The sequence below is a fragment of the Bufo gargarizans genome, chromosome 8, assembly GCF_014858855.1.
Source record: "Bufo gargarizans isolate SCDJY-AF-19 chromosome 8, ASM1485885v1, whole genome shotgun sequence".
Taxonomy (NCBI): Eukaryota; Metazoa; Chordata; class Amphibia; order Anura; family Bufonidae; genus Bufo; species Bufo gargarizans.
The window spans coordinates 122,723,469-122,739,555 of NC_058087.1; the positions used below are offsets into that span (position 1 = coordinate 122,723,469).

The 16,087-nt window shown below is 43.7% G+C and overlaps 1 protein-coding gene across 1 annotated transcript in view; it reads right to left on the bottom strand.

The window, feature by feature from the left end:
• SGPL1 (sphingosine-1-phosphate lyase 1) overlaps positions 1-16,087 on the bottom strand; it is a 109,611-nt gene that overhangs the window by 385 nt on the left and 93,139 nt on the right. The window contains exons 12-13 of the mRNA XM_044303087.1: positions 12,427-12,573; positions 1,528-1,648 (exon numbers count right to left, since the gene is read on the bottom strand). Of these exons, the coding sequence (XP_044159022.1) occupies positions 1,528-1,648; positions 12,427-12,573 (268 nt within the window). The remainder of the gene's footprint in view (positions 1-1,527; positions 1,649-12,426; positions 12,574-16,087) is intronic.

Consider the following 16,087-nt stretch of genomic DNA (forward strand, 5'->3'; position numbering starts at 1 on the left):
AGCTTTTGTAATAACGTTTCAGTGCAAAACGAAACTGACAAAAAGTATTCTAATATTCACAGCTTGGTAAAACCCATTGAGTTAATTTTTGCCAAGACGTAAGTGCTGTTGCCTTGTCATATGAGCTTCACCTGTGACTAATAATGGATTAATTAGGTCTCAGGTGTGTATAAAAAGAACCCCAGTACACTAGACCTTCACATCAACTGCAACTAGACCTCTGCAAACATGCCTAAGATTCACCCGGAGACTAAAGTGTTGATTATCAAGAGGCTGAAGACCAGATCCACTGCTGATGTGGCAGACACCTTCAATGTGTCTCAGCGTCAAGTTCAGAGGATAAAAAAAAAAAAGGAGACGTTTTGGACAAGGCCAGGCCAGGCCAACCCCGCAAGACAACTGCTCGAGAGGACCGTTTGTTGGCTCGAAAATCCAAGGCCAGCCTATTTTCCACTGCAGCAGAGCTCCACGAGACCTGGTCACCTGAAGTCCCTGTGTCAACCAGAACAGTTTGTCGGATTCTGTCTCGAAATGGCCTCCATGGTCGAATCAGTGCCCATAAGCCAGCACTAAACAAAAGATAATTGAAAAACCGTGTGGCATTTGTCAAGGCCCACAGTCTTCAAAAAGGATGGACGCTGGAAAAGTGGCAGAAGGTGGATTTTTCAGATGAATCTTCTGTTGAATTACACCATGGAGCCGAGATTTACCCAGAAAACAGTGACGTTTGGTGGAGGCAAAATCATGGTCTGGGGTTACTTCCAGTATGGGGGTGTGCGAGGGATCTGCAGGGTGGAAGGCAACATCAATAGTCTAAAATACCAAGAAATCTTAGCTACCTCTTATATTCCTAACCATAAAAAAGGCCAAATTCTGCTGCAGGATGGCGCTCCATCGCATACTTCCATCTCCACATCAAAGTTCCTTAAGTCGAAGAAGATCAAGATGCTCCAGGATTGGCCAGCCCAGTCACCAGACATAAACATCATTGAGCATATGTGGTGTAGGATGAAAGAGAAAGCATGGAAGACGAAACCAAAGAACTCTGGGAGGCATGCAAGACTATTTTCTTTGATGACTTCATCAATAAATTGTATGAATCCTTGCCAAACTGCATGGATGCTGTCCTTCAAGCTCATGGAAGTCATACAAGATATTAAATTTGGATCTCACAGCACCACTACTTAATTTGCTGACATATTTTTGGATTTTGTCTTGCTAAAATTTGACCTTTCTGTCTTGATTAAATGATAAATATTTTTTCAGTGAAACTAATTTATTTCAGTGCATTAAACATCATTTGAGAGGGCTTTAGCTTTTCATATGAACTATTTCTAACAGCAATTGATTAAATAAAAGTCAGGTTAATAGCAGGAGTTTCTACAAAATAGAGAAGCAACAAGACTTTTGTCCGGGACTGTACTAAGGTGTTAATGGCTACCAGATTCCTATCAGACTACCTTGTAATATAAAAACAAAACTAACATTCTTCATACAATATAAAGTATTGAATGAAAATCAAGTTACCACTCCAGTAGCTTTGGCTCCAGGATCTTCCATGATCACAGACAATGAATCTCGGACATCCTTCACAAAAAGTTGCGCTACTCCAGGTTTTGTGTGCAGCAATGTGAGACATATATGAATACTGAGGAAAATAAAGATATTATACTGTAGGGGATCACACAATACAACCTAATTCACCACACACGATTACTAATGAAAATAAATGGACACAATGTGTGCGGAATCTATCTACATACAAATAGACTCATTTATCACATTTAAGTTAACCCTTTCAGCACTGGAGGGTTTTCCTTTTTTGCATTTATACTTCTCACCCCTTGCCTTTCTGGGGCCATAACTTTTATTCTTATTTTTTTGTTCACATGGCCATATGAGGGATGTTTTTTGCACTTTCTAATGCCACCATTTAACCACCTCAGCTCACCTAGCTAAGGACCAGATCACTTGTTACAATTCTGCACTATACTATTTTCACTGTTTATTGCTCGGTCATACAACTTACCACCCAAATGAATTTTACCTCCTTTTATTCTCACTAATAGAGCTTTAATTTGGTGGTATTTCATTGCTGCTGACATTTTTACTTATTTTTAAATTAATCGAAATTTTTGCAAAAAAATGAAATTTTTCAATTTCTGTTGTAAAATTTTTCAAATAAAACTACATTTCTATATACATTTTTCTCAAAATTTATTGTTCTACATGTCTTTGATAAAAAAAAAATTTAATAAGTGTATATTTATTGGTTTGGGTAAAAGTTATAGCGTTTACAAACTATGGTACAAAAATGTGAATTTCCACATTTTGAAGCAGCTGACTTTCTGAGCACCGGTCATGTTTCCTGAGGTTCTACAATGCCCAGACAGTAGAAAAAACCCACAAATGAAAGTAGACACCCTAAGGTATTCGCTGATGGGCATAGTGAGTTCATGGAAGTTTTTATTTTTTTGTCACAAGTTAGCGGAAATTTTTTCTTTTTTTCTTACAAAGTCTTATATTCCACTAACTTGTGACAAAAAATGTACATTAACTCACCATACCCCTCACGGAATACCTTGGGGTGTCTTCTTTCCAAAATGGGGTCACATGTGGGGTATTTATACTGCCCTGGCATTTTAGGGGCCCTAAAGCGTGAGAAGCAGTTTAGAATCCAAATGTGTAAAAATGCCCTGATTTTTTTTGTTTTTTCTTAAAAGTCTCCCTTTCTGCTAACTTGGGACAAAAAGTTCAATCTTTCATGGACTCAATACGCCCCTCAGCGAATACCTTGGGGTGTCTTCTTTACAAAATGGGGTCATTTGTGGGGTGTTTGTACTGCCCTGGCATTTGAGGGTCTCCACAATCATTACATGTATGGCCAGCATTAGGAGTTACTGCTATTCTCCTTATATTGAGCATACGGGTAATGAGATTTTTTTTTTTTCCGTTCAGCCTCTGGGCTGAAAGAAAAAATGAACAGCACAGATTTCTTCATTCGCATCGATTAATGTGGATAAAAAAATCTCTGCCAAAAAATTTGCAAAAAAAAAAAAGAAGAGGGGAAAGGAGTCTGCCAGGACATAGGAGCTCCGCCTAACATCCAAACCCACTCAGCCCGTATGCCCTGGCAAACCCGATTTCTCCATTCACATCAATCGATGTGGATGAATATATCATTGCCGGAATATTTTGTTTTTATATACAAAGTGTTTGCCAAAGCATATGAACACCGCCCCTCAGCGCATAAGCCTCGACAAACGTATCTTTTTTTACTGCAGAGGAGAAATCTCGTCTTGCAGCGCCGCATACACCGACTTTTGCGTAATCTGACAGCAGCGCAATGCTTCGGTCAGAATGCACATCAGTGCTGCTGCTGGTCGATCGGTTGGTCCACCTAGAAGGTAAAAAAACTAAACAAAAACAACAGTCCGCAACGCAATAAATTTATTAACATTAACTTTATATAAACATTTGAAACAGAACATTAACTTTTATAAACTTTATTGAACTTTTGAAACATTAACTTTTTTGCTTACCTGTGATTTTATTTTATTTTTTGTTTTTTTTACCTTTAAAGGGCAAAACCTCTCCTTCCCCATGGGACAATGTGCAAAGCGCAAATCGCCCAGAGACGTGGCAAAGTATATTATGCACTTTGTCCCAGGTGAAAGGAGAGGTTTGCAGCAGCTCTGTGTGAAAGGGCCCTAAGAGCCCTGTGTGCCTGTCCTGTGTCACACAATCCCTATGCTAAGTGTACCTGTGTGTGGTACTTCCGGAAACACTCCCCTAAGCATAGGGCAGGGTGGTCAAGGAAGTTAGGACAGAAATAGCGGGTGTCACGCCTTATTCTACTCCTGCTACAGACACGACATCTTTTTCGGGGTGACGCTTGGGTAGAGGTACCAGCAACGACATTGAGGAAATGTGGCTTGTGTAGATGGCTCACTACACTGGTGGTTGGGGCCACGGAACAGACACCTTCTTATACCAGCGTCTGGTCCTGCGGGAGAGTAAATAAAAGAGCCAATACCTGTTCATTGAAGTCCACCCCTCCCATGAGCAAATTATAGTTGTGGACACAGAGGGGCTTTTCAATGACACTGGTTGCTCGTTCAATTTGTATTGTCGTGTCTGCGTGAATGGAGGAGAGCATGTAAACGTCAGGCTTGTCTCTCCATTTCACCGCGAGCAGTTCTTCATTACACAAGGCAGCCCTCTCCCCCCTTGCAAGACGGGTGGTAACGAGCCGTTGGGGGAAGCTCCGGCGACTAGGTCGCTCGGTGCCACAGCAGCCAATCTGTTCTAGGAACAAATGCCTGAAGAGGGGCACACTTGTGTAGAAATTGTCCACATAAAGATGGTACCCCTTGCCAAATAAGGGTGAAACCAAGTCCCAGACTGTCTTCCCACTGCTCCCCAGGTAGTCCGGGCAACCGACCGGCTCCAGGGTCTGATCTTTACCCTCAGACACGAAATTTGTGCGTATAGCCTGTGGCTCTTTCACAGAGCTTATATAATTTGACCCCATACCGGGCACGCTTGCTTGGGATGTATTGTTTGAAGCCAAGGCACCCGGTAAAATGTACAAGGGACTCGTCTATGCAGATGTTTTGCTCAGGGGTATACAAATCTGCAAATTTGGTGTTAAGGTGGTCTATGAGGGGCCAAATTTTGTGGAGCCGGTCAAAAGCTGGGTGGCCTCTGGGACGAGAGGTGCTGTTGTCACTAAAGTGCAGGAAACGCAGGATGGTCTCAAATAGTGTCCTGGACATTGCAGCAGAGAACATGGGCATGTGATGAATTGGGTTCGTAGACCAATATGACCGCAATTCATGCTTTTTTTTGTCAGGCCCATGATGAGTAGAAGGCCCAGAAAAGTTTTAAATTCGGAAACTTGGACGGGTTTTCACCGGAAAGACTGGGCATAAAAGCTTCCCGGGTTGGCGGCTATAAATTGAGTGGCATATGAGTTTGTTTCTGCCACAACCAAGTCAAAGAGCTCCGCAGTAAAGAACAGCTCAAAAAACCCCAGTGCCGATCCGATCTGAGCTGTCTCAACCCGAACTCCAGACTGGGCGGTGAAAGGGGGGGGGGGGAACTACTGGTGCAGCTGAAGATGGGGGCTGCCAATCAGGGTTTGCCAGCACCTCAGGGACTCTACGGGCCTGTCTGTGCGGTGGCTGCGACGGGGGAACTACTGCACGTGCCACCGTACCAGCTTCCACTGCCCTTCTGGTGCTCGCCACTTCACCATATTCTACGGCAGTGCTGGTACTAGGTCCAGGATGGGCTGCGCTGCTGGTGTATGCCTCACCACGTAATCCAACAGCGCCAGCCCCACTCTGCTGCCCTTGAAGCAGATCCTGCGGTCTAGCAACACGGGGCCTGGTACGCCTGGTGGTATCAGGGACCTCAGTAAGTCCAGCAACAAAAACCCTTATAAAATAGATAACTAATGTTTATTAGAGAAATGACAAACTAAACTATATAGTTATCCAGGTAGGACCAGACTAGGCTAGGTATATCTAGCTCATGGGTGGGGAAGGTGTCCCTATACTGCTACCCTAGTCTAAGACCTCAGCCCAGGGACATCCCCTAATGGTGGGGACTCCCTGTCCTCGAGCCTTGCCTCAACTCCTGTCTAGCCCTGACAGGAGGTGGAAGCTGGTGTCAGGGTGGCCTACCGTAGGATGACTATCACAATGACAAAATAGAAAAAGGTGCCCGCTGTATACGACCCTCGTGATGGTACGCCAGGAGGTACAGGGTACACCAAGTATAATAAAAGCACAAAAGAAGAAACACAAAAAACGCACTCTAGTTGTTAGATGAATACTATAGAGTGATAAGAGAAAAATATCATCATATATTCACCCCCCACCACCCCCTGATGATCCCACTCCGTGGGTGAAACGCGTCGGGGTTTCTTTTTCTCTTATTACTCTATAGTATTCACAACTAGAGTGCGTTTTTTGTGTTTCTTCTTTTGTGCTTTATTAATCATTACCCTCATTTATCTACTATCATAATCCTTGCTGGACTTGGAGTATCAGGGACCTCAACCTTATCGTCCGAACTTTGGGTCAGACTGCCACTGCTTTTTACAGGTTTGTATTCTGACCCGCTGGATTCGTCAGATGAGGGTTCCCATTTCTAATCTGACTGGGTCAGAAGCCTGTAGGCTTCTTCAGAAGAATACCCCTTACTTACCATTTGGTCAACTAAATTTAGGGGGTATTCCCTGAGACTACCCAAGAAAAAAGCAAGCCTGTCTTACAAATGGGAAGCTAGCGAAGTACAGGGAAGCCGCTGCAAAGTACAGGAAGCCGCTGCGATTGATAAAAAATATCAAAACAGATTTATTTATTTTATCGCCGCAGTGCTTGTGAAGTGATTGTGCAATGATAAAAAAAAAAAATAAAAAAATGTTGTCACTGCGGCGGGGCGGGCGTGGGTGAACGCACGTGTGTGCAACAGATCAGGCCTGATCGAGCAGACACTGCGTTTTGGGTGGAAGGCGAACTAAGGTGACACTAATACTATTTATAGATCTGACTGATCAGTTCTGATCACTTACAGATACTATAAAAAGTACCAATGCTGATTAGCGATACGCTAATCAGCGAATCAGTGACTGCGGTGCGGTGGGCTGGGCGCTAACTACCTACCAAAGGGGCCTAAACTAACCTAAAACCTAACCGTCAATACTGGTGAAAAAAAAAAAAAGTGACAATTTACACTGATCACTTTTTTCCCTTTCACTAGTGATTGACAGGGGTGATCAAGGGGTTCCATTTTTTAAAAGTCATTAGCGTGCCAGCGCTGATCATTGGCTGGCAGGCTGGTGACGAACTTCTCCTGCGAGGATTCCCGGCCCGCACTGAGCATGTGCGGGCCGGCTTGGCGCGTCATCTAACCCGACCGCCCGCAGGAAGCATCCCTGCGTTAGGCGGTCGGGTAACTGTTAATATTGTATAGCTTAGTGAGAATCTGGCAAAAAAATTCTAATGGGTTGAAATTGGAAAAGAACGCAATTCCGCAACAGTTTTCTGGGTTTTGTTTTTACGACGATCCCTATACAGTAAAACTGACCAGTTATAAAAGTAGTAAATGCCCAGATTTGGGAGAAATATGGACTTAAATCGTATTCACCAATTATTTGATAATAGTAACCTTAACCACTTCAACCCCGCTAGCTGAAACCCCCTTAATGACCAGGCTACTTTTTACACTTCTGCACTACACTACTTTCACCGTTTATCGCTCGGTCATGCAACTTACCACCCAAATGAATTTTACCTCCTTTTCTTCTCACTAATAGAGCTTTCATTTGGTGGTATTTCATTGCTGCTGACATTTTTACATTTTTTTTGTTATTAATCGAAATTTAATGATTTTTTTTGCAAAAAAAAAATGACATTTTACACTTTCAGCTGTAAAATTTTGCAAAAAAAACAACATCCATATATAAATTTTTCGCTAAATTTATTGTTCTACATGTCTTTGATAAAAAAAAAAAAAAAAAAGACGTTTGGGTAAAAAAATAAATGGTTTGGGTAAAAGTTATAGCGTTTACAAACTATGGTACAAAAATGTGAATTTCCGCTTTTTGAAGCAGCTCTGACTTTCTGAGCACCTGTCATGTTTCCTGAGGTTCTACAATGCCCAAACAGTAGAAAAACCCCACAAATGACCCCATTTCGGAAAGTAGACACCCTAAGGTATTCGCTGATGGGCATAGTGAGTTCATAGAACTTTTTATTTTTTGTCACAAGTTAGCGGAAAATGATGATTTATTTTTTATTTTTATTTTTTCTTACAAAGTCTCATATTCCACTAACTTGCGACAAAAAATAAAAAAATTCTAGGAACTCGCCATGCCCCTAACGCAATACCTTGGGGTGTCTTCTTTCCAAAATGGGGTCACTTGTGGGGTAGTTATACTGCCCTGGCAATTTAGGGGCCCAAATGTGTGAGAAGTACTTTGCAATCAAAATGTGTAAAAAATGGCCTGCGAAATCTGAAAGGTGCACTTTGGAATATGTGCCCCTTTGCCCACCTTGGCTGCAAAAAAAGTGTCACATCTGGTATCGCCGTACTCAGGAGAAGTTGGGGAATGTGTTTTGGGGTGTCATTTTACATATAACCATGCTGGGTGAGAGAAATATCTTGGCAAAAGACAACTTTTCCAATTTTTTTATACAAAGTTGGCATTTGACCAATATATTTTTCTCACCCAGCATGGGTATATGTAAAATGACACACCAAAACACATTCCCCAACTTCTCCTGAGTACGGCGATACCAGATGTGTGACACTTTTTTGCAGCCAAGGTGGGCAAAGAGGCACATATTCCAAAGTGCACCTTTCGGATTTCGCAGGCCATTTTTTACACATTTTGATTGCAAAGTACTTCTCACACATTAGGGCCCCTAGAATGCCAGGGCAGTATAACTACGCCACAAGTGACCCCATTTTGGAAAGAAGACACCCCAAGGTATTCCAGGAGGGGCACATCGAGTTCCTAGAATTTTTTATTTTTTGTCACAAGTTAGCGGAAAATGATGATTTTTTTTTCTTTTTTCCTTACAAAGTCTCATATTCCACTAACTTGCGACAAAAAATAAAAAATTCTAGGAACTCGCCATGCCCCTCACGGAATACCTTGGGGTGTCTTCTTTCCAAAATGGGGTCACTTGTGGGGTAGTTATACTGCCCTGGCATTCTAGGGGCCATAATGTGTGGTAAGTAGTTTGAAATCAAAATGTGTAAAAAATGGCCGGTGAAATCCTAAAGGTGCTCTTTGGAATGTGTGCCCCTTTGCCCACCTAGGCGGCAAAAAAGTGTCACACATGTGGTATCGGGTAATGTGTTTTGGGGTGTCATTTTACATATACCCATGCTGGGTGAGAGAAATATCTTGGCAAGAGACAACTTTTCCAATTTTTTAATACAAAGTTGGCATTTGACCAAGATATTTTTCTCACCCAGCATGGGTATATGTAAAATGACACACCAAAACACATTCCCCAACTTCTCCTGAGTACGGCGATACCACATGTGTGACACTTTTTTGCAGCCTAGATGCGCAAAGGGGCCCAAATTCCTTTTAGGAGGGCATTTTTAGACATTTGGATCCCAGACTTCTCACGCTTTAGGGCCCCTAAAAAGCCAGGGCAGTATAAATACCCCACATGTGACCCCATTTTGGAAAGAAGACACCCCAAGGTATTCAATGAGGGGCATGGCGAGTTCATAGAAATTTTTTTTGGGGGCACAAGTTAGCGGAAATTGATTTTTTTTTTTTTTTTTTTTCCTCACAAAGTTTCCCTTTCCGCTAACTTGGGACAAAAATTTAAATCTTTCATGGACTCAATATGCCCCTCACGGAATACCTTGGGGTGTCTTCTTTCTGAAATGGGGTCACATGTGGGGTATTTATACTGCCCTGGCATTTTAGGGGCCCTAAAGCGTTGAGAAGTCTGGAATATAAATGTCTAAAAAGAGATTTAATTTTTTGACACAAGTTAGTGGAATAAGAGACTTTGTAAGAAAAAAATAAATTCCGCTAACTTGGGCCAAAAATTTTTCTGAATGGAGCCTTACAGGGGGGGGGGGGGGGGGGGTGATCAATGACAGGGGGGTGATCACCCATATAGACTCCCTGATCACCCCCCTGTAAGGCTCCATTCAGACGTCCGTATGATTTTTATGGATCCACGGATCGGATCCGCAAAACACATACGGACGTCTGAATGGAGCCTTACAGGGGAGTGATCAATGACAGAGGGGTGATCACCTATATAGACTCCCTGATCACCCCCGTCATTGATCACCCCCCTGTAAGGCTCCATTCAGACATCCGTATGATTTTTACGGATCCACTGATACATGGATCGGATCCGCAAAACACATACGGATGTCTGAATGGAGCCTTACAGGGGGGTGATCAATGACAGGGGGGTGATCAAGGACAGGGAAGTGATCAGGAAGTCTATATGCGTGATCACCCCCTTGTCATTGATCACCCCCCTGTAAGGCTCCATTCAGACGTCCGTATGCGTTTTGCGGATCCGATCCATGTATCCGTGGATCCGTAAAAATCATACGGACCTCTGAATGGAGCCTTACAGGGGGGTGATCAATGACAGGGGGTGATCAGGGAGTCTATATGGGGTGATCAGTGGTTCATAAAGGGTTAATAAGTGACAGGGTGGGGGGGGGGGGGGTGTAATGTAGTGTGGTGTTTGGTGCTACTTTACTGAGCTGCCCGTGTCCTCTGGTGGTCGATCCAAACAAAAGGGACCACCAGAGGACCAGGTAGCAGGTATATTAGACGCTGTTATCAAAACAGCGTCTAATATACCTGTTAGGGGTTAAAAAAAAAAATCACATCTCTAGCCTGCCAGCGAGCGAGCGATCGCCGCTGGCAGGCTGGAGATCCACTCGCTTACCTTCCGTTCCTGTGAGTGTGCGCGCGTTCGCAGGAAATCTCGGCTATCACGAGATGACGCACGGATGCGTCCAGGAGGAGTAAATCAACCACCTCCCGGACGCATCCGTGCGTTAGGCGGTCGGGAGGTGGTTAAAGAGGACCTTTCACCAGATTTAAACTTCTAAAGTAACTATACAGGCATGTAGAGCGGCGCCCAGGGACCCCCCTGCACTTACTGTTATACCTGGGCGCCGCTCCGTTCTCCCGTAATTGCCTCCGGTATCTTTACAGTTAGGCTCCACCCAGGGGAACCTGCCGTCGACTCATTCTCCCATGCTGTAGCGCTGGCCAATCACAGCGCTCAGCTCATAGCCTGAGAGAGAAAAAAAAGCCTCTCAGGCTATGAGCTGAGCGCTGTGATTGGCCAGCGCTGCAGCATGGGAGAAGGAGGCGCCGGCAGGTTCCCCTGGGTGGAGCCTAACTGTAAAGATACCGGAGGCAATTACGGGAGAGGGATAATAGTAAGTGCAGGGAGATCCCTGGGCGCTGCTCTACATGCCTGTATAGTTACTTTAGAAGTTTAATTCTGGTGAAAGGTCCTCTTTAAGGAATACACCCAGCTACAACAAGAGTGTAAACTGCCGAAAACCGGTTTTTACAGCTCAGGGATGCCATACAGTCACAGGAACAATAGGGGGCGATAGTACCTGCTACAAAACCCTCCATTATTAGACCTAACTAATTCACAGGGGGATACCAATAGAGTTATTACTCTTCATTATATGAGTCTTATGGAGATGCAATTTAAAACACCCCTTACAGCTACACGAAAAATGGCAGAAAGATATAGCTGACCTAACTGTGGAACAATGAGATAGTGTGTTAGAAGATTTCACAAAAGTGGCAGTGAGAGAGGCCCATAGAGTCTCCGAACTATATCTCCTCCACAGGGTATAAAGAACTCCGGTAGTATTGAAAAAAATTGGATATCGGGAGGATGACGATCGCCCAAGATGTAATGTAATGCTGATCTGATTCACCTTATGTGGAACTGCCCGAGACTAAGACGCTACTGGACCGATGTTATAGACCTCTTACATAACGTATTTTGTGTAAGGGTGGAAGAGTTGGCAGTTTGATTTACTTGTTTCTTCACAAAATGTCAATAAAAAAAAAAAAATTATCTGATTTAAAAAAAAAATAAAAAAATAAATTGACCAGTTACTTTCATTCTCCAGGTCAGTATGATTATGGTAATAACACAAATGCCTAGCCTTTCTTGCATTTTTATACTGATAAATAAAAGCCTTGACAAAAATATATTTTCTTTTCCATCACCATATTCTGACCCCTATAACTTTTTTCAGTTATGTGTATGGAACTGTGTGATGGTCACTTTTTTGTAGGGAAATCTGTATTTTTGACTGATGTGTATGACTTTTTGATCACTTTTTATCTAATTTTTTGTGGGAGGAGAGGAGACCCAAAAAAACAACAAAAATATAAAAATGCTAATACGCCATTTTAACTTTTTTTTGCGTTTCGCCATTTTGCGCATGGGATAAATATCTTTATATTTTATTAGTATGGGCATTTTTGCACACAGCGATGCCCATGATGTGTATGTCTATTTTTTTTTATTTTATGTTCTAAAATTTTCATTTTGGGGGAAGCGATTTGAATTGTTATACTTTTTTTTATATTTTATTAATTAATTTTTTATTTTTTTATTTTTTACTCATGGGGAACTATAAAAAGCAATTATTACATTATTGCATCAGCATTTGAGTCTATGGGGGTTACACTGTGGTCCTATGGAGCCCTGACACTCTAAGTGCCAATAAGAGGTGAAAAATGAGGCACCATATGTACTCCTCATCCTCATATACTGTATACTAAAATATTTTTGTGAAGATTGTACTTACATATTTAAATAAAAGGTAATACAGGTTTAATTACTTTCCTCTTACTAAATAATTATTTACCTTGATGGAAATTGAAGTGTATTCAGATTCCAGCCTTTTGCTGTCAAAGAGGTAGACAGGCGGTATATATCAAAAACTTTTGAACCAATTGCGATCACTGAAACCTCAGGATTCCCAAAAATAAAGATTTCTTTCATTTTTTGCAACCTTGAATAAATCAAAAATACAAATGGAGTAAAAATCCTATTATATGCCAGCAGTTAACATTGAACAGCATAAAAAAAACGAATTCATCTAGATGATGATGGCCTATACACTCAGGAGAGGCAGTCAATATGATCAGTGGGGGTCTGACTTTTGGCATCCCTGACGATCCTGAGGAAAGGTCATCAATATACAAGGGCTGCACAACCCCTTTAAAGTTCTGCTTTGTGTCGTTCCTGTTATTCCGCAGCTCAAAGTATTGTGCTCCTCCATACACTGACACTGCATTAAGTGCTGACATTGTCATATTGTGTAGCAAGACAATGTATCGAACACTCCATTTTCCAGGAAGAATTTAAAGGAACAACACAGAGTTCTAATAAAAGAAGCTCCCACCTTGTTATTTTTATTTGTATTAGGCCGAATGCACACGGCCGTGTTCCGCGGCCAAGAGCGGTCCGTGGTATGCCGGGCTGGACTCCTGTTCCGAGCAGGAGCGCACAGCGTCATTGGTTGCTACGACGCCGTGTGCTTCATGCCGCCACTGCACTACAGTAATACATTTGTATAGAGTATTACTGTAGTGCAGCGGCAGCATGAAGCGCACGGCGTCATAGAAACCAATGACACCGTGCGCTCCTGCTCTGAACAGGAGTCCAGCCTGGCATACCACGGACCGCTCTCGGCCGCGGAACACGGCCGTGTACATTCGGCCTTAGGATTATTAGTACCTACTAAATCAAATGTCAGGTCCTCTACATATCTCTAAAAGGTAACATTATTTAGCTACAGAAAAAAAAATAGATTTTTGTGAAACCTGTAAAATCTCTTTCTCGCTTAGTTCATTGGGGGGGACAGGACCGTGGGTATAGCTGCTTGCTGCCACTAGGAGGCGACACTAGGCTGAAAAGTGGTAACTCCTCCCCTGCCGGCTATACCCCCTCCAGCCTGGAGATAGCATATCAGTTTATGCCCAAGCAATAGGAGAAGGAGGAAAAAAAATAAAAATAAAAAACACATATGGTAAACAACCAATAACTGACCAACGTCAGTCGGATCGAACCAGAACTGAGGGCCATACTGGCTCCACAACCGCCAACATTTACGGCAAACAGAAATTACTGGGTGGGAGCTGTGTCCCCCAATGAACTAAGCGAGAAAGAGATTTTACAGGTGAGTTTCACAAAAATCTTGTTTTCTCGCTCGTATCATTAGGGGACAAAGGACTGGTACCTCCTAAAGCAGTCCACGGGGAGGAAACAAAATCACACGCACATGGAGAAAAACGCAGCTGGGCGGTGTCTTACCCGGGAGTGGAATGCCGGAGCAACTGTTTAACAGATATATCTGGAAAACATCCTTTGGAGGCAGTCAGCTTTGACAAGGACCCCAGGTAAAAAATTGGTAAAAGTCTGTATGGCGGTAATTGCTAGTCATGGACAAGCAAATCTCAGAGGGCAAATCACATGGCTGATGGAGAGCTCAGTCTGTATAATGCGAGGGAGAAAGAAGAGAAATCCATGTCTGTGATGACGTGGAAGGGCAACCACCTTCTGCAAAGAAAGAGGATACTGGGCGGAGCACTGCCTTATGTTCATGATAAAAGAAAAAAGTACGTACAAGAAGGTGTATCAACTCCGAAAAAATGCCACCAAACAGCTGGCTCCTGGCCGCAACTGTGGAAGTAGAACTAGAAAGCCAAGTCCGCAGGATCCTCCTCTGGCCAAGAGAACGCCCCCTAAGAAGCGGAATACTGGTAGACCAATGCCTTTATAGCCGTAGAGGCTTGTGGTGAGATTTCTAGTGAGAGAAGCTGCCTGAAAAACCACAAAGAAAAAAAACACCTGAGCCAGGCGTGCCCCACTGCAGGCCAAAGAATCAATACCTCGAGAGAAAGGTAAAAGTAAAGCCGATGTGAGCATCATCGGTGATGGGAAGCCCCGTCAGTGACCATATATTAACAAGGTGGCAACCCTGCCTGGAAAGGCAGATGAGTGGAACAAAGATGAGAGAAATACTCTTGTGGAGTGCGATTACGACGCCCAACACCTCCACCGTACCAGAGGAACCCTGGGCCAGTGGAAAAAATTGAGATGGGCTTCCAGAGTTGTACAACCCATGGCTACTGGTCAGCTAGACAGAAGGAGAAGGTGATCAGTTATCCAGCTCGAGGAGAGACAGGGAAGGAAAAGTGTGTTCCGGTCCAGGGACAAAACCCCTACCAGCGGTGACACCCGCTCTACCCGTCAAGGGAAGACTCAGTCCACCCCTGGAATGAGCAGTGAAAGAATGTCCACCATTGGCTTGAGGTGACGTAGACATTACTGATATCTGAAGAGAGGTAGCACCGATGGCGTCACGGCATCACTAGTAGAACCCAAGTCCCGCTTAGAACGGCAATCTAGTGGTTGACGAGTGCCGCAGGGACTAAGCTACACAGTAGAATGCACTTGAAGGTAGGTGCTGATCAGCAATGGCAATTACGCCATCGCCACGCCCGAATTGACGACAGAAGGACAACAGTTGTCAGAGCAACAGACCCTTATCGGTAGTGTAAACCAGAAAGAGGCCAGAACTAAAGCCCATTCACATCTGAGACTGGCGCTCTACAGAATCTAGTGGTAATGCGATACTCCGCCTGAAGGTGAGGCCATACAAGGGAAGATACAAGAGTAATGGTCACGCCATACTCCAGCTGAGGAGTAGGCTACACCATAGAGATCACTGATTCTCGTGTTAGAAGAATTTGTCACCTGACGAAAGAGCTGTGCAGTAGGGACCTTAGCATGTAATGGTAACGCAAACACCCCTTGTGCAGTAGGAGCTACCGCATGCTCCGCCAACGTAAAACTGAGGGGAAGGACTGAGGACATCCAGTAGAAGTCATGGAATCATGCTTTCTCAGTTAGTATGGCTAACCTTAAACCCTCCACCTGAAAAGGGCACTGAACAGGAACAACTGCCGAAGTAGTGCCAGGGTAGAACCCCTACCTGAGGGGGGCTGTCCCACTAAAGTGATTACGATCATCTAGCCCTAGCGTGAAGACTTACCCGCGAAGGAGAACCTGTTGTAGTAGTCAGCATAACACCCTCACCTAGATAAGGAAGAGTGGTGGATGAAGCATCCAGAGTCAGTGGAATATTCTGCTTGCTGGATCGTGATCACAGTATTCTGTGTAATGTGACTGACCTGAACGGTGGAGGCTAATGGGAATGGGGAAGGGGGGGGGGGGGGGGGGTTTCTAGGACACATAAGTGTTGCTGGGTGACCCCCCTGAGAGCAAAAAGGTCGACATTCTTGTGTCCCCAACCAGTGACGGAAGAAAAGAAGGACACAATATGTGAGCATCCATAGTATCCAGTGGCAGTATCCATATGCGCTAGATGGAGAGTACCAGGCACCAGCGGGTACCGACTGTTGCCACGGACCACCTGTGAAGGAAGCCAAGGCATCTAGTGTTGTGGCGTAGTATAATTATAGCATGCAAAGATGCTTAGCGATTAATGGATCATTTGT